General features: G+C 54.5%; 2 protein-coding genes across 4 annotated transcripts; one reads left to right on the top strand and one right to left on the bottom strand.

Moving 5' to 3' along the window:
• Positions 1-2,231: 2,231 nt before the first annotated feature.
• SSR4 (signal sequence receptor subunit 4) lies at positions 2,232-6,321 on the bottom strand. Of its 2 annotated transcripts, none has more exons than XM_036304961.1 (6): positions 6,082-6,321; positions 4,159-4,274; positions 3,171-3,245; positions 2,889-2,978; positions 2,525-2,590; positions 2,232-2,390 (listed from the first exon to the last, which is right to left on the bottom strand). In XM_036304961.1, exons 1-6 carry the CDS (start codon positions 6,146-6,148, stop codon positions 2,286-2,288), a joined length of 519 nt encoding a protein of 172 aa, XP_036160854.1. In that variant the 5' UTR covers positions 6,149-6,321; the 3' UTR covers positions 2,232-2,285. The 2 variants fall into 2 exon arrangements, with proteins under 2 accessions (XP_036160854.1, XP_036160852.1); XM_036304959.1 differs by having other exon boundaries at positions 4,159-4,277.
• A 94-nt stretch (positions 6,322-6,415) lies between these two features.
• On the top strand, positions 6,416-16,917 carry IDH3G (isocitrate dehydrogenase (NAD(+)) 3 non-catalytic subunit gamma). Of its 2 annotated transcripts, XM_036304957.1 has the most exons (13): positions 6,418-6,587; positions 11,162-11,200; positions 11,499-11,510; positions 11,772-11,869; positions 12,300-12,412; positions 13,855-13,915; positions 14,017-14,149; positions 14,315-14,448; positions 14,750-14,852; positions 14,944-15,090; positions 16,311-16,405; positions 16,490-16,550; positions 16,743-16,917. In XM_036304957.1, exons 1-13 carry the CDS (start codon positions 6,507-6,509, stop codon positions 16,842-16,844), a joined length of 1,179 nt encoding a protein of 392 aa, XP_036160850.1. In that variant the 5' UTR covers positions 6,418-6,506; the 3' UTR covers positions 16,845-16,917. The 2 variants fall into 2 exon arrangements, with proteins under 2 accessions (XP_036160851.1, XP_036160850.1); XM_036304958.1 differs by lacking the exon at positions 11,499-11,510 and having other exon boundaries at positions 6,416-6,587.
• The last annotated feature ends 27 nt before the right edge of the window (positions 16,918-16,944 follow it).

Genomic DNA, 16,944 nt, shown 5'->3' on the forward strand with positions numbered 1-16,944 from the left:
ATGCTGGGTGAGAGCCAGGGCCCTGAAGGCTATCTCCAGGTGTGGCCTGCTCTGCATGATGCTCCCTGGAGTGGGCAGTGTGGCCATGAAGGGAGCTTCTGAACAGACTGGATGCTGCCAGCAGCTGAAATGGGCAAGGACACACTTAAATTCTCTTAAAAAATGATGTAGACCTCTCATTAACTCTGCCAATTGGCTGAGATGGGCATGAGTGTGAGGAATCTGAGTCCACGTTCCCAGAAGCCCAGTGCCCTGCTGGGAAGGCAGGTTCCCAAGCAGGCCACATCTGTCCAGCTACTGTGTTGAGCAGCTGGGAGGGAAGGCCCAACATCACACTGCAGACTGGAAGGAGTACAGGGCTTGTTGGTGAAAAGCGGTGAAGGTAGCAGAGGTGTAGGGGCATGCGATGTCCCCTTCACAGCTCAGCCCTCCAAGACCTATTGCTGAAGACTAGGTACGTAGACTCTTGTGACCCCCCGTTCCTCTAGAGGGAACATGACCCCATAGAGGAGGATGGGGCTCTCCTGCCACAGAAAATGGGGGTGGAGGGAGTGGGAGACAGAAGCCAACCATTCCCTGGGCACAGCTCTCCAGCTATTGGGAGGCAACTTTAATGGCTCCAGAGGTTCCCCATTCTTGTTCCAGCCAGGATTTACGTGGAGGCCTAGTGCTCACGGGATGTGGGCCAAGTCACCTGGGACCTGGAGTCCCTGAAAGCCAGCGCCGTGGCTCAGCTGATTCTTGGAGGTGGTGCCAGGAGGGTTGGCAGCCCTTGGCTTCTGACACCCTGGAACAGTGACTTCACATCTGGGTCCTATTGCCATCAGGCAGGGTAGTGGAGCCAGGATCAAAAAGTGCCCCTGGGTGGCACACAGCTGCCAATGTACCTTGCCTGCCTCGCCAGCACCCACCACCTCCAGCAGGTGCCCCTTAAGCTCCCTCTGCTGGTCTTTCTATGGAATCCAGAAACCCTAGCAGCCAGCAACCCTAGCCTGGCTTGGCCCTGAAAGGACTCAGCTGTACTGCTTTTGGGAGTGAGGACCCAGCTCTTCTTGAGAGCCTCCCCATTTGTCCTGTAGCCTGGAGGAGGTCCCCAGGCAGTTCCAGGTCACAAATCACTTGCCCTCCATGCCCCCAGCCCTTCCTACTGTTATGAAGGACAGAGCCAAGGCACTGAGCCCTGCCCCCTCAGGGAGGTTTGGGGCCTACCTTCCTTGCACTGTTGCCCTGTTCCTTTCCTGGAACAGGCAATGGTGATCAAGCACCAGGGTGCCAAGGGTTTGCCATATGGGCTCAATGACCCCTCGCCACGACCCCCTAGGAGGCAGTCACATCAGATCTGAGCAAACTGCCTTGGAACATGTATGTGGGAAGGACTCCCCTAGGACTTGCCATCTAGCCCCTTTGGACCCATGGGCTCTGGGCACTTCTGCAGCCATGGACGGCACCAGGGCTGAAGGTTGACCTGGAGCATGATGCAGGCACGGGCATGTGAGTCTGGTGTCTGATGGCACTGGGTGTTCAGGGGAGCGGTAAGTGAAAGGCCAAACTGGGAGAGCTGGCAATGGCTCCTCAGAAGTAGGGGTTCAGGCCATTGCTTCTTTCTGTGCCTTCTATGTGTCCCACCTGACACAGGGAGTGGGAGCACATGGAGAGGCAACGTGGAGGGGGTGGGGTGTAGCACTTAGAATGACTACACCCCAGACAGCTGCCAGGTTGATCGGCTTCAACTGTATTAGTGAAATGGCCACTCATGATGTAAGCACAAGAGTACTTCAGTATGTGGCTCATGCCCAGGGCTGCACACACAGGACCCACTGCAGGCCGTGTAGGGCTGTCTACATGTGTTGCTGACTGCTGGGTTTGGGGGAAGCCAGGCAGTTGCCGTCCCAATGGTAGGCGGTCAGAGGCCCTACCCTGGGCAAGCCCGAGGGACTGAGGGGCAGGAGAGAACAAGGCAGTCCTCTGCCAGACCACATGTGCTGGGAGGAGGGGCAAACCCATGTAGGCAACCAGGAGACAGCAGGTAGATGCTGGTCACCGGGGGCCCGAGGCAGGGAAGGCTTAGCTGGGGGCTGGGGTAGGCAAGCCTGCAACATCAAAGGGCAAAGCAAACCCATGAGACGGGAGATTCAGCCCAGCCCCCGCTCAGTGTTGCATTATCATGTGGACCAGGGGATGGTGGCTGCCCAGCCCTGACCTGTGTGGAAGGCAAGGTGCAGTGACGCAAATGAGGGGCCTCTAACTGTTTATTGAAAGAAGCACAGGGGCTGGGGGCACCGCCCTCAGGCCTGGATGTGGCTCTTGGCGTTGAAGGCCAGGTAGTAGATCACTATTCCGATGACTGCGGCCAATACCTCGGTGGAAACCCAGGGCCCGTTCCAGGTGCCCTGCAAGAAAGGAGAGCAAAGCAAGCTCAGGGGAGGGATGGGTGAGCGGGCCAGCCCCTGCCCCCCGGAAAGTATGAAGCTTGCTGAGTGCTTGCCGTTTCCCAAGCCCAGGCCAGCCTCTTCAGCCCACTCACCCGATGGTCTACGCTGACTGTGAACAGGGGTGCGATGATAGAAATGTCTTCGTTGTTTCTCTGAGCCTGCAAGGAAGGTGCTGGGGTTAGGGGTGCTGCCGGGTGGGGTGGGGTAGGAGAGACAAGAGCACTGGCTTGAGTCAGGGAAGAGGGGAGGAGAAAGATGGGTAAGGGAAAAACATAAGGTCCAAGCACAGGCGGGGCAGGTGTATAGGAAGGCACCCACCCAGCCACCCTGGTCCCTGTAAGCAAGGCCCCTAGTGGCCCAGAGCTCCAGGAAGAGGGGCTGGAGGGTGGAAGGGCTGTGGAGGCAGGGTGTGCCCCCCCTCCTGCAGGCTGGGGAGGAGCTGCAGGTGGCACTCACCTTCCTCAGGAGGCTGTAGGACTCCTCATCGAAGAATCTGACCTCATAGGTACCTGCGTGGGCATTTTTGTGATCTAGGCTCCAGGACACCTGGGTTGGGTGTTTGGCACAGGATAGGCACAATGAACACATCAGGGTCCCGCTGCCAGTGCTAACAGCACCACTGCCAGTGGCCCAAGACAAAGAACCCTGACCCTGCTCGACCAGACCACCTCTAGGGCTTCCAGTTACACCCAAGAGCAGGTGGCCTTCCCCCAAAATGACAACCATAGTATCCCTTACCTGGTAACGTCCCACGTCCTGACCCCGGGTGACAGGAAATTGTTTTCCACTGACGTCAGCATAAAGAGCCATGTTCTGGGGAGAAGACAAGGGGCGAGTCATTTTCTCCCCTATATGGCTGTTGGCAGAGGCCCCACTGTGCTGCTCCCAGCGGCACCTGTGGCCTGTGGACAGGGGACACCATGCGAGAATCATGGAGGTAGGCCTGGCACAACCGAGAGCCTTGCCAGGAAGCCAACACCCACTGTCACTATTTCTCTGGCTCAACTCTGGGGGGAGGGTACATTCCTTTTTTGGCCTGGCCCCCCTAACCCACAGCAAGCCTGTTAACTGTGAACAGCATGGGATGACTGACATGTCATTATTTCTGAGCCTGTAAGGGGGTGCTGGGGCCAAGGGGTACCCAATGAGCTGTCCAAGAAATTTTGTATCCAAAAAGGCCCAACTTCCTTCTTTGGGCCTTTGGGATGCTGGTTAAGGTCAGGTCTGTTCAGTCTTAAAATTATGAAATACCCACATGGACATACACCTTGGCAAAGAGCAACCAGAAAAGGGATGGAAGAACCTGGGGACTGACCCCTGGCTGTTTCTCACTTCCACGTACATTCTTTTATCAATGATGAGAATCATTGATCAGCTGCCTCCTGCACGCCCCACACTGGAGATTGAGCCCGAAAATCGGGCATGTGCCCTGACCGTGATCTTCTGGTTCATGGGCTGATGCTCAGCCACTGAGGCACACTGGCCGGGCCACATACATTCTCTTTAAGACACAGCAAAGTGTCTACCTACATTACTGCACCTAGGCAAAAAAAACCCAGGAAGCTTAGGAGAATGTTCTTTGAACAACTGCTAGAATTTGATCTTAGTGCATCGAAATCCATATGGGTCCCTGGGTCTGCAAGTTGAGTAGCTAATGCCCAAGGTCCCACGCTCATTACCCGCTTCTCACCCGAGTACCCTCCTGGCTGAACCCCCCCTCCCTTACCTGGACCCTGTTCTTGCATGTCAAGGAAATCTCCACAATGAAGACAGTCTCAGTGGAAATGACGGCATCAGAGGTTGTGTAGTAGGAAGGGGTGATTTGGGGCTCCATGCAGGCCTCTGCTGTGGGGAGAAGGCAGAGAATGCCTGGGTAAGGCCTAGCTTGTGCATGCTGGGCTAGAGGACAGAGGGACCACCCTGATCCCAATTCCCACACCTCATCAGCTAAGGACACATGGAATCCTTTGGACCCTGCAAGGTAGGATATGGGAAACAGATCTAAATAAGTCAGAAGTGCAATGGCAAAGTGGGTGGGGAATGGGAAGGCTTTGTACAGGTGGAACCTCAATGTAAGGGCAAAAGAGATGAGTAGGGGGAGGGGGCTGGGTGGATTCACTGCACAACGCGTATCTATGGACAGGGAAGCCATGCAAAGGTTTGGGGCTATAGCCTGCCCCTGGCCTATAATACTCCAGAAGCCCAGGGGGCTAAGCTGACCTCAATTCAGAGCCATGAAGAACCCTGGACAGTTTATTCAAAGTGTCCTCCAGACACCAAACGTGGTGCTGCTGGCAAAGCACATGGGCTTTTGAGATGGAGGGAAGGGTCTCTGCCTCCAGCTACCGTGGACAGAAGGCCAAGACTAGCCCCAGTGTTTCCCAAGGGAAGGAAATGGGAGAGGTTCTGGATCCAGATGCATATCTGGTCCCCTTGAACAGGGCTGCCCTGAGAAAGAATGCTGCCTTAGCCATCTCCGCGCTGCTAGAGGCTAGAGAAAGAAGGGTGCCACCGAAGTCACAGGGCGCCAAGTAAATGCTACCAATGGTAAAGTTCTCAGCCAACTGCTCTCTGAACGTGGTGTCCCTATCTTAGGTTGAGGCAATCAGGGAAGATTTTGGGTCTGGACATCGGGAAGCTGCCTGGGAACACTGGTGGGGCAGTTCTTAGGAGCCACATCCCGAAGATCCTTCTGTGCCCTGCTAAGCTTGGCACCAAAAGGTTTTACAGCCAGGTATGTCCTTTCCGACCTCTCTGGCTACAACATGGGGAATTCCTGAGAGATAAGTGAGAAGGGTGGAGGCAGGGGACAAGTTAGGCTGGTGCAGACACCAAGGACGCTGGCCTGAAGTAGGGCAGGTAAAGTGAATGCACAGAAAGCGACCCCTTCCCAGTCCAGCCCCCAGGCGGCTCTGGCTCCTGCAAGGACATCCTCCTCAGCACACTTCCGGACTCTAGACTCAGCTCAACCCTGCCGCTAGGAGTTCATCTCTCAAGAACGTCAATTGATCTGACTGTGGTTCTGCTCTGCTGAAAAGCCCTTTAAAGTTACATCAGGGCCTCGGGTAAAAACTCAAAAGTCAACAGTCTGGCCTGACACCCAAGCTCCCCGCTTACCTTAACCTCTTCAACTCAGATCTAACTCGCCCACGTTCATGGCCACTCTGCCTGGTCGGTCCCTTCTCCCTCTTCACTTTAAGAGCTCCCTTCCCGGGGAGGCCTGGCCCTACCGCGCCCAGTAGGTGGCTCCTCTTCTCCAGCCCATTTCCTCCCCCTGATCACCCTGCGCTGTAGAGCTTTGCTCCTGTACAACCCTCCTCCGAGACCAGGAACTCTGGGAGAGGGAGCAGAGACGTGTGTCACTTTCCCCGCTGGAGAGGGGGCCGGGTGCACGGGAGAGCCTCTGAAACTCTCCCTTGCAGGAGCAGAAGGGAGAAAGATTTGTTTGTTTCTTCCGGCAGCCTGGCCGCTGGGTAAACATGTGTGGTGCAGGAGCGCTTGGTGGCCTTGGTCGTCGCGCCCCGAGGCGACCTGCCTCTTGGAGGAAGAAGGCCCAGTACCCCGCTTCCCCCGCACCCCTCCTCCCCGCCACACACCACCAGTAGTGGAAGAGAAGCTCGCTAGAAACGAGCTCCTGCCATGCCGCTACCTGAGCAGCAGGAGAGGCCCGACAGCAGGAGGAGCGCCAGGGCGCCGAGAGATGCCAGCGCCACCATCGCCTCTTCTGTGCCGAGGTAAAAAGAGAGCGACTCCACTGAGCACGAGGGGCAGACAAGGAAGCGCGACACGTAAGAGGACGCGGCAGCCAATCAGACGCCGGCAGGCTGGGCGGGCCTGTGACGTCGCTGGCGGCACTGACGTGTCCCCTCACAGGACCTGTGGCCCAGCTGGGTGCCCCCCAAAGATGGCGGCGGCGGCGGCTGCGCTCTCGGCACCGGAAAAGGGCGTGGGAACCGGCAAGTCACGCGCATGCGCGCTATCAGGGCACGCCCACTCCGCGGATTTGCAACCCTCCGAACTCTCGTGAGAGCGGTGTCTGCTTGTGGGGACCTGCTGTTGCTCTCACTTTCCGTCATGGCGCTGAAGGTGGCCATGGCTGTTGGCGGCCCAGCGAAGGCAGTGCTCAGGCCGGCCCTCCTCTGCCGTCCTTGGGAGGTGAGAGGGGGGAGCGGGCCGCAGGGACAGTCGCTGCAGCGCTCGCTGGGGGTGCTTTGCCCCTCGTTGGGACGGGATCTGGGATCTGGGGGCGGGGAGAGGGCTGTGCGCCGGAGTTGATTGGCCGCCGCCGTTGTCAATGACGTTGGTCCGGCTTCCCCTGGTTTCTGCGTCTTGTGGTGGGGGTGCTCCAGACAGGTGGGAAGAGTGGGCCTTGGCCCGAGTATCACCTCCGTAGTGCCCTTGTGGGACCCCTCATGAGACAGTCACGTATCTTGGCCTGCCTTGTTGTTGCCGCCTTGGGATCCCGTTAGCTGCCAACGTTTTTCGGGTTTCTCTTCTCATGGACTATTTTGCCACATGTCCTAGTGGAGATGGAGAAATGGACTTGCCAGTACCCCCAGCTCTCCTCATGACATTCTTATAGCCCCAGTTGTCCCCACCGCAGATGCTTGGAATAGGAAAGAGCTAGGGTTTGTGAGGCTGGTCGGGTGGGAGGCCCCTGGGGCTTTGTTAACGGAATCCTTCGTTTAGGATTCTGGTCCGACTTCTCTTTCTTTACACACGTAAATGAGGATAATTTAGTCCCTGCGTGAAGCATCAGCGAGCCAGGATTGGCCTGGAGGACAAAAGTTATGATCTTTAGGCCTGGCTACCCCACTGACCCACTGCGTGGCCTTAGGCCAGGCCCCTCCTCTATCTGGGCTTCAATTTCGCCTCTGTCTCAAAGGATTTCAAAGGATCCAGCCAACTTTGACCTTCCAGAACGCTGCGACTTTGCTGACACTCCTTGTGGACACATCCCCTGCCATGCTTTCCCTCTCTGGCCCCTGGGGAAGACGGCCCTGTAACAGCATGCCCTTTATGAAATTCTGTTTAAAAAGCTGACTCCTCCCACCTTGCTGATGAGAGACTTTCCAGAGGCCCTCACGATTCTGGCAGCTAGGCTCCCACAGGGTCTTGGGAAAGACATTTGTCTCCTCCCTGACCTCCTTTGTGTGTGTGTGTGTTTGTGTCCATATTGGGGTGGGCATGGGGGGGCTGTGAACAATCCGGGCAGTGCGTTGCCCTGAGACTGGTTGTCCTGGGTATGGGAACCTTTAGAAATGAACCCCATTAAAGAACGAAGGCTGAGCCTGGCCCGGTGTGGCTCAGTGGTTGAGTGTCAACCTATGAACCAGGAAGTCACGGTTCGATTCCACATGCCCAGATTGTGGGTTCGATCCCCAGTGTGGGGCGTGCAGGAGGCCGCCGATCAATGCTTCTCTTTCATCATTGATGTTTCTCTTTCTTGCTTCCTCTCTAAAATCAATAAAAATACATATTTTTTAAAAAGAATGAGGGCTGACAATCCACCCCCCCCCCCCACTCGAGGAATCAGCAGGAAGCCTGTGCGTATATCCTATCCTGCCGCATACCAAGCTCCTTTGATGGGCAGCTTCACTGGACCTGGGTGTGAGGCAGAACCTCCTTAACCCTGAAGGAAGGTGCTTGCATCTGTCAGAGCAAGGTTAGGGAAGTCTCTCCCCTGAGAGCCCCCTGGGTCTTTGGCCAAAGCTGAAGGAACATCTAGCATAGGACCCAGGTGAGGAAGAGGTTCAACCCTGATGGTGGTGATGTGATCAAGGTGGGGGAGGGGAGTTGCACAGAAGCAGAGCCAGGCTTGGTGCAAGGGCTGGCTCACCACCACACCTGCGTTACCTGTCCAGTGGACTTCAGAGGATTGAATGCCAGGAGGAATTACTGTCAGGAGCTGCAGGGGTCATCATCCCCCCATTGGACACCAGCCTTGACCACTGGCCCGAGGGGCTGTTGGGGTAAAGGGGCAGGTATGCTTTTGCACAGCTCTGTGTGCCTTGCTAAGGACTGAACAGCTCGCATACCTCCTCCTGCTCAGTCCTTCAATAGTCACATAAAGCAGGCACCTCTGTTCTGTGGGTTTCAGGCGAGGACAGGAAGCTGAGCAAGGTTCAGCTGTTTGCTGCCGAGAGTAGTGGATGTGGATTTGAACTGAGGTCTCCCTAGCCCCCAGAGCCCTCCATCTCTTCCTTCATTTTCTGATGTGCTCATTCATTCAGGAAATGTTTCTGTGTTCGAGCTCTGGGCTTGGCATTCTGCTGGGTCTTCGGGTGACAGTAGGGGACAGGACAGACTTGGCCTCCACTTTCAGGGGCTTAGGGGTTGGGGAAGGAGCAAGGCAGCGACAACCTTCTAGGACAGCGGTTTCTCAACCTGTGGGTCGCGACCCCTTTGGGGGTCGAAGGACCCTTTCACAGAGGTCGCCTAAGACCAACGGAAAACACACATATAATTACATATTGTTTTTGTGATTAATCACTATGCTTTGATGATGTTCAATTTGTAACAATGAAAATACATCCTGCATATCAGATATTTACATGACAATTCATAACAGTAGCAACATTACAGTGATGAAGTAGCAACGAAAATAATTTTATGGTTGGGGGTGCCCACAACATGAGGAACTGTATGAAAGGGTCGCGGCATTAGGAAGGTTGAGAACCACTGTTCTAGAAGCTTGTGCTTGGAGGGGGAGGAATTGAGGTAGGGCTTTGGGAGGCCCAGGGTGGGGGTGGGTACCAATAGCTCAGCACCCTCAGAGCATTAGCGAAGGCTTCCTGGAGGAGGAGCAATCTAAGTGTCCTTCCACAAGGCTGTCTGAGAGCCTGTAAACCAAATGAATCCAAATACTGACAAGTACGAGAAGGAAAACAGAAATGCCCTGAGTGTGTCTGTGGCTACAGATCCAGGGGCCACATGGATCAGCAGATACCCCCAGAGCATCTTGTCCTAGCAGTCACCCCTCTCTTAACCCCTGGTTTGGGTGGGGTGAGTGGCACACCCTTGCTTTCAGAGCTCGTGCATGTGGATGCCTTGTGAATACTGGCCAGGAGACTCAGGTGGGGATGGTCAGCCTCTGCTTGAGCTTTCTAGATTTCTAGCAGGAAAGCACGGCTCTTTGAGAAATGGCCACGGTGACTCTGCTGTTGACTGGAATGCTCTGCTGCTGCTCCACAGGCAAGCGGCAGGGCATCCCCAAGTGACAAGGAGGACCTTGGCTCTGCCCCTGCCACTTTGGATTGAGGGACACCCCGGTGTGTTCCCAGGTGGGGCACAGCAGGAGGAAAGTGTGGGGGCCTGTAGCCACCCTGCAGTGGGACCTTGGATGAGGGTTTCTTCCTCCAGGTCAATGTGGGGACTCCAGATTGGTCATTTCTCAGCACCTGTCCTATTTGGCTTGGTGGCTTTTGCTCTGGAGCTGTCAAGCATGGCACTGATGTGGCCACACATGGCTCCTCTGAGTCAGAGTTGGGGACATTTGCCATCCATGTAAGCCGTGAAGCAGTTTTGCAATCCTTTACGAAAGCCTTCCAAAAGATTGGTGTCTGTTATTCTTCTATAAATGGTTGAGCCCTACCTGGTTTCTCAGTGGTTAGAGCATCGGCCCACAGACTGAAGGGTCGCAGGTTCAATTCCAGTCAAGGGCACGTACCTCTATTGCAGGTTCAATCCTCAGCCCTGGTCAGGGCGCATGCGGGAAGCAACCAATAGATGTGTCTCTCTCACATCGATGTTTCTCTCTCTGCTCTCCCCGTCCCTTCCACTCTCTCTGAAAAAATCAATGGAAAAAATATCCTTGGATGAAAATTAAAAACACACACACACAGACATATAAATATGGTTGAATTTGTTTTCTGTACGGTTGCTTTGGATTTCTGATTCTGAAGGGCAATTCCCAGCAGTGCTTGTCTCTAGAGGGGGTGCTGGGAGCTGTCTTTTTCTTCTGATCGCCATGTCTCCACATTCTAGATTTTCTCCATGTTCTACTTTTGTAATAAGGAAAAAAGATCAAATGATCGTCCTGGTGGCCCTCTGTTTTATTATAGTGATTTCCTTATTGTACCATGTTTAGTGTGCCAACTTTTCCATGTTACAGACATCACTGAACAGTAATAATTGTCCAAAAAGGAATCAGAAACAACCTAAGAGGGGAAAGGAGACAGACTTTTTTTTCAAAACTGACCATGCAGACCTAGCTGGTTTCGCTCAGTGGATAGAGCGTCAGCCTGCGGACTGGAGGGTCGTGGGTTCAATTCCCGGTCAAGGGCACTTATCTTGGTTGCAGGCTCCATCCTAGCCCTGGCCAGGGCATGTGCAGGAGACAGCCAATCAATGTGTTTCTGTCACATCGATGTTTCTCTCTCTCTCTCTCTCTCTCTCTCTCTCTCTCTCTCTCTCTCTCTCTCTCTGTCTCTCCCCCCCTCCCTTCCACTCTCTCTAAAAATCAATGGAAAAATATCCTCAGGTGAGGATGAACAACAACAAAAAAAGAAAACTGACCATGCAGCTGAAGGAGGCATAAAGGATTAGGACCACCCTCCATGGTGCTTCAGCAGGCTGGTCCCTGGGAAATGGCTCTGGAGCCATTTGTCTGGGCATGTGCTGTGTGCTGTTGTTCGCCGGACAGTGTACATGGGTTAAGTCGCTCTCCCGTGCCAAATTGACTTTCTGGGCTGGACAACAACCACTAGCATCTGGTTTCTCTTTGCCAGGTTCTGGGTGCCAACGAGGCCCCCCGGAGGAGCATCTCAGTAAGTACTTGCCTGGGTGTGTGTGCACGTGCATAGTATGTGTACGCTTGCACGTATGTAGATTTGTGTTCATGTGTGTGTGTATGTGTAGATGTGTGCATGTGCTCCTGTGTGTGTTGTGCTTCTTTGCTCCCTCCTGTCCTTTCCTCTGAGGCATGGTCTCCAGAGGTTCCCCCATCCTCCTCCTTACCTCCTTACCTGCGCTGTGCTAGTTAGACAGCATCCCCAGGGAAAAGACAGAGCCTTGTTCCTCCAACCTTGGCTAATCTGAGTCTTCTTCCTTCTGTCTCCCCTCTAGCAACAAACAATTGTGAGTATTCTTATCATGTGCCTATTAGATTTGGGGCTTTTAGTTGCTTTGGGGTTGACCAAAGTCCAGGTGGGGGCAGGGACTCCTTCCCCCTGCTTCCTCCTGACCCAGGTGTCCCCACGAGCAGCCCTGTCTGGGATGGGGTGGGGTGCAGTGCTAAGGTATGCCAAGCTGGCCCCTCACAATTGGCTGGCTCACCAGGTCCGTGCTGGTAGGAGGAAGGGAACTAAGGGCCTGCCTTCACCCTCCCTCTCCTTCCAGCCTCCATCTGCTAAGTATGGCGGGCGGCACACGGTGACCATGATCCCAGGAGATGGCATTGGGCCAGAGCTCATGTTGCACGTCAAGTCTGTGTTCAGGTATGGAGCCCTCAGGCCCCTCCCCGTGACGTGTCCCCTTAGGGAAGGTTGTGCCTTAGGCCTAGCCTGGGGGTACGCTGACAACATTGTGTCAGTGGGGCTGTAAGCCCAGAAGCCCTACTGGCTGGGACTTTGCCCAAACAGTGCACCAGTGGCAGGAGGGCTGTAGGCCAAGGCCTTTCATCCCGGTGCTGGCGATCCCACCAGGCCGGTCTGGGCTGGGGAAGGTAACACCGGTTCTGCTAACTGTTGTGGAGTTCAAGCAAGTCCCCATCAGTTGTGGCCAGTGGACCCGGTCTCCTGTCAGCCAGAGCCAGGTCAGGGTGGGCGGCAGCAGGCGAGAGGCCTCTGCAGCCAGGGGTCCAGGCAGGCTTCTTAGAAGAGGTGTGGAGGGGCCCAGTCCAGCTGCCCTGACCCTGTTTTGCCCCAGGCATGCGTGTGTGCCGGTGGACTTTGAAGAAGTGCACGTGAGCTCCAATGCTGACGAAGAGGACGTCCGCAATGCCATCATGGCCATCCGCCGAAACCGCGTGGCCCTGAAGGGTGAGCTTGGGGGCCCGGGTGGGGTGCTGTGTGTGATTATTTAACCTCTGAGCTGATACTTGTCCCTGGGGCCCCATAGCTCTGACTTCCGGGCTTTTCTGGCTAGAGGGGACCCTTGTGCTTGGAGAGTGGATGGAAGTTTCTGGGGACCTTTCCATGCCACGATTCTGAGATCTTAGTGGCACTAGTTTGTGCGGGTAATGGGTGCCTCTCACCCACTTCTTCTCTCTTTTTTTAAAAATATGTTTTCATTGATTTTGAGAGAGAGAGGAAGGGAGAGGGATAGAGAGATAGAAACATCAATGATGAGAGAGAAACATCATCAATCGGCTGCCTCCTGCACACCCCCTACTGGGGATCATGCCCACAACCTGGACATGCGCCCTCACCCGGAATCAAACCGGGGACCCCATGGTTCCTGGGTTGATGCTCAATCACTGAACCACACCGGCTGGGCTGACTTCTTCCCTTTTGAGGCAACCTTCTCTCTTCTGTCAGGTTTGACTCTCAGAGTCTGTCTTTATAAACCAAATGTCACAGAGATGCATTTCTCAACCTCTGCCTGCCACCTTGGCTCCAGCTGGCACAGCTATGGATGTTACAGACACGAATTCCAGCCCTCCTGAGTTTGCCTTGGTTTGGTCCAAACTTTTAATCCATCACTGCTTGGTGTGAGGAGTGTGTGAGCAAAGGTGAACCAGAGTAGAGGCCAAGGCCCTGGCAGTTAAATGAAGGGGCTAACATGCCAGCCACAGGGTGCCCGAGGCACTCTGGGTGAAGGTAGTACAAGCAGAGCATGACTCAGAGGGGCCTGTGGGCCTCGTGGGCCCTGAGAAAGGCCTCTTCTACTTGGCACCCTCCGACTGCCTTTTCCCAGTGGCTGCTGCCCCCTTTGCTCTGGGTGCCCCCAGTCCAGCCATGGCCAAGCCACGGTCTTTTCCAGGCAGCTCCTTTCTGCCCTGGAGGTGGGGCTTTTGTGGCACCATGATGCAGGACCCAGCAGTAACCTTGGCCAAGGTCACCTTGCTGGCACCAGCCTGGCCCACTAGCCTGTTAGTAAGCAGGAGTGGTCACTTTCTATCCAGCCAGGTCCTGGTGTTGCCATTTTCCTCTTAGGGTCTGGAAAACCTGGTTAGCTGCTAAGCCTTGTTCGTTTATTCACTCAGTAAGTACTTACTGAGTGTCTGGTATGGGCCGGGTGCTCCTCTAGGTCCGCAGAACCCATCAGCCAAGTGAACACACACACACTCCCCTCTGCCCTTATGGGGCTCATGTAGGCAGTTACACTCTAGTTTTCTGTGAAGTCTTTGTTGCTGAAAGCCATCTTCTCTGGTTGGAGCTGCCTTTGGTGTGCATCCCCTGGGTCAGGATGGGGAATATGGTGGCACAACTGAGCCTGGGGGTCCCCTCTTCAGACTGGCTGTCTTGTTTCTGTCCTGCAGGCAATATTGAAACAAACCATAACCTGCCACCATCCTACAAATCCCGCAACAACATCCTTCGGTGAGAGCCAAGTACATGCGGTGGGGGCTCCACAAAGGTAGTATGGACTGTGCCAGCAGAGAGTGGTGGCACTGGCCAGCTGCCTCTCTCTGTGTCCCCAGCACCAGCCTAGACCTCTATGCCAACGTCATCCACTGTAAGAGCCTGCCAGGAGTGGTGACCCGGCACAGGGACATAGATATCCTCATTGTCCGGGAAAACACAGAAGGCGAGTACAGCAGCCTGGAGCACGAGGTGAGTGAGTCCCAGGCCGCCCCCTTGTCCTCTCGGGTCATGGGGACGAGCCCGGTGAGTGTCAGCGGTAAGGAAGGCTGTGCCCAAGGAGAAGGATCCGATGGGACCTTGTGCTAGGAGCAGGATCCGATAGGACCCGGGTCTCTTCTCTCCGCCCCTTTTCAGAGTGTGGCAGGAGTGGTGGAGAGCCTGAAGATCATCACCAAGACCAAGTCCCTGCGCATTGCTGAATACGCCTTCAAACTGGCCCATGAGACTGGGCGCAAGAAAGTGACAGCCGTGCACAAGGCCAACATTATGTATGCTCCCCGCCCTTGCCATGCCGCTGCCCGTTCTGCCAATTGTCCTGAAGTAGCTGAAATGAGCAGCCTGTTCTCATGGACTCGGGGCCACCTACTAAGGGGCCATGCCCAGGGTTGTTCCCTGTTGCCAATGTCCTCACTTCAGTGCACACTTGGGGGAGGTGGAGTAGGATTCTGCCCATTTTGCAGAAGGGGGACTGGCTAGAGGTTAGAACCCAGCCTTCCGTGGTCATCTGCACACCCCATCCTTCCAGCTGACCATTGCAGTGGCCAAGCTGGTGTCCTGTGTCCCCCACAGGAAACTGGGCGATGGTCTCTTCCTCCAGTGCTGCAAGGAGGTGGCAGCCCGCTACCCCCAAATCACCTTTGAGAATATGATTGTGGACAATACCACCATGCAGGTAATTGACCACTGGGCTCTGAGGCCGTCTGCTCTAGGCCCCCTGGGCTTCTCATGCTTAAGGTTCTGTCTGCCCCCTCCGTGCCCTGCAGCTGGTGTCCCGGCCCCAGCAGTTCGATGTCATGGTGATGCCCAATCTCTACGGGAACATTGTCAACAACGTCTGCGCAGGGCTGGTCGGGGGCCCTGGCCTTGTGGCTGGAGCCAACTATGGCCATGTGTACGCTGTGTTTGAGACGGTGAGTGCTGCCAGTGTTGCCAGGGCTGCTGGCCTTTTTGAGTCATAGCTCATATACCATCCACTTCACCCATTGAGAGCATACAATTCAGTGGTTTTTAGAATATTCACAGTTCACCACTATCTAATTCCAGAACATTTTAAAAAATATGTTTTTATCCATTTTAGAGAGAGACGAAGCGAGAAGGAGAGAGAGAGAGAGAGAAACAATGATGAGAGACACCACTTCCATTAGCTGCCTCCTCCATGCCCTGAATTGGGAAGCAAGCCCGTAACTCCGGGCATGTGCCCTGACTGAGAATTGAACTGGAGACCTCTTGGTTCATAGGTCGATGCTCAACCACTGAGCCACACCAGCTGGGCTAATTCCAGAACATTTTTATCACCCCAAAAAGAAACCCCATACTTGTCAGCTGTTGCTTTCCAACCCCCCCCCCATCCCTGCCACTGGCAACCACTGATCTGATTTCTATCTCAGGGATTTGCCTGTTCTAGACATTTTCTATAAATGGAATCATACAATATGTGGCCTTTTATGAATGGTTTCTTTCCTTTAGCATAATATTTTCAAGTTTGATCTATGTTGTAGACTGTCAGTATTTTATTCCTTTTTATGGCTCAGTAATAGTTCATTATATAGATAAACCACATTTTATTGATCCATTTGTTGGTTTCCTTTTAAAAAATATATATTTCTTTATTGATTTCAGAGAGGAAGGGAGAATGAGAGAGAGATAGAAAGATCAATGATGAGAATCACTGACCGGCTGCCTCCCGCACCCCCCCCCCCACCACCACCACCGGGGATCAAGCCTGCAACCCAGGCATGTGCCCCTGGCTGGAATTGAACCTGGGACTCTTCAGTCCGCAGGCTAACGCTCTATCCACTGAGTCAAGCTGGCTAGGGTGGTTTCCTTTTTTTTTTTTTTAAGTTGAGATAAAATTCGCATAACATAGTGGAACCATTTCAAAGTAAATAATTCCGGGCTATTAAGGACACCCACAATGTTGTACATCACGTCTGTCTAGTTCCAGAACATTCCCATCACCCCAAAAGGAGACCTTGTCCCCATTAGCAGGCACTCCTCATTCCCCGTCCCGGCCCCTACTGATCTGCTTTCTGCCTCTATGGATTTCCCTGTCTGGATACTTCCCACGAATGGAAGCATACTCTCTACAGTCTCACATTTGCTACCCTCTTTGTCATCTTGGCTCTTCCAGGCTACAAGGAACACAGGCAAGAGTATTGCCAATAAGAATATTGCCAACCCCACGGCTACGCTGCTGGCAAGTTGCATGATGCTCGACCACCTAAAGTAAGTGGCTTCTCCATGCCTGGCCATCAGCCTCCCAACCGGCCCCTTAGGTCCTGAGGACTGAAGGCTGCTCTCCCTCTTTAGGCTCCACTCCTACGCCACCACCATCCGAAAGGCTGTCTTGGCATCCATGGACAATGAAAACGTGAGGCTCCCCCTCTCCCCTCTCCTGCCTTCCCCCACCCCAAAACCCTTCTTCTAGCTTGGGTTGAGCTGGTGTGATGCGCGAGGGGCTGGGGGTGGTGACCTGGCACTTCCTGCTGCCCCCAAGTGGAGGGTGGTACCAGGTAGGGTAAGGCTTGTGGGCCTTAGCTGGTACCACTACCTTATCCCGCAGATGCACACTCCAGACATTGGGGGCCAGGGCACTACGTCGCAAGCCATCCAGGACATCATCCGCCATATCCGCATCATCAACGGCCGGGCTGTGGAGGCCTAGGCTGTCCCTCTCCCAACCCCAGCACCCCGGCTGGCTTATACGGCAGACCCAGAATAAACTGGCTTCTGCCCTAGCCCTCGGCCTTGTGCTTCTGTCACTC

The sequence above is a fragment of the Myotis myotis genome, unplaced genomic scaffold (assembly GCF_014108235.1).
Source record: "Myotis myotis isolate mMyoMyo1 unplaced genomic scaffold, mMyoMyo1.p scaffold_m19_p_4, whole genome shotgun sequence".
Taxonomy (NCBI): Eukaryota; Metazoa; Chordata; class Mammalia; order Chiroptera; family Vespertilionidae; genus Myotis; species Myotis myotis.

What these genes read in the sequence shown, in the direction of transcription:
- SSR4 (XM_036304959.1), bottom strand. Translation starts at nt 6,148, where the DNA reads ATGGTGGCGCTGGCATCTCTCGGCGCCCTGGCGCTCCTCCTGCTGTCG. An exon ending in GGGCCTCTCCTGCTGCTCAG is followed by an intron (nt 4,278 to 6,081) that starts GTAGCGGCATGG and finishes TTCTCCCCACAG; the next exon opens with CAGAGGCCTGCATGGAGCCC. An exon ending in CATGCAAGAACAGGGTCCAG is followed by an intron (nt 3,246 to 4,158) that starts GTAAGGGAGGGG and finishes TCTTCTCCCCAG; the next exon opens with AACATGGCTCTTTATGCTGA.
- IDH3G (XM_036304957.1), top strand. Translation starts at nt 6,507, where the DNA reads ATGGCGCTGAAGGTGGCCATGGCTGTTGGCGGCCCAGCGAAGGCAGTG. An exon ending in TCCCGCAACAACATCCTTCG is followed by an intron (nt 13,916 to 14,016) that starts GTGAGAGCCAAG and finishes CTGTGTCCCCAG; the next exon opens with CACCAGCCTAGACCTCTATG. An exon ending in CATCCATGGACAATGAAAAC is followed by an intron (nt 16,551 to 16,742) that starts GTGAGGCTCCCC and finishes CTTATCCCGCAG; the next exon opens with ATGCACACTCCAGACATTGG.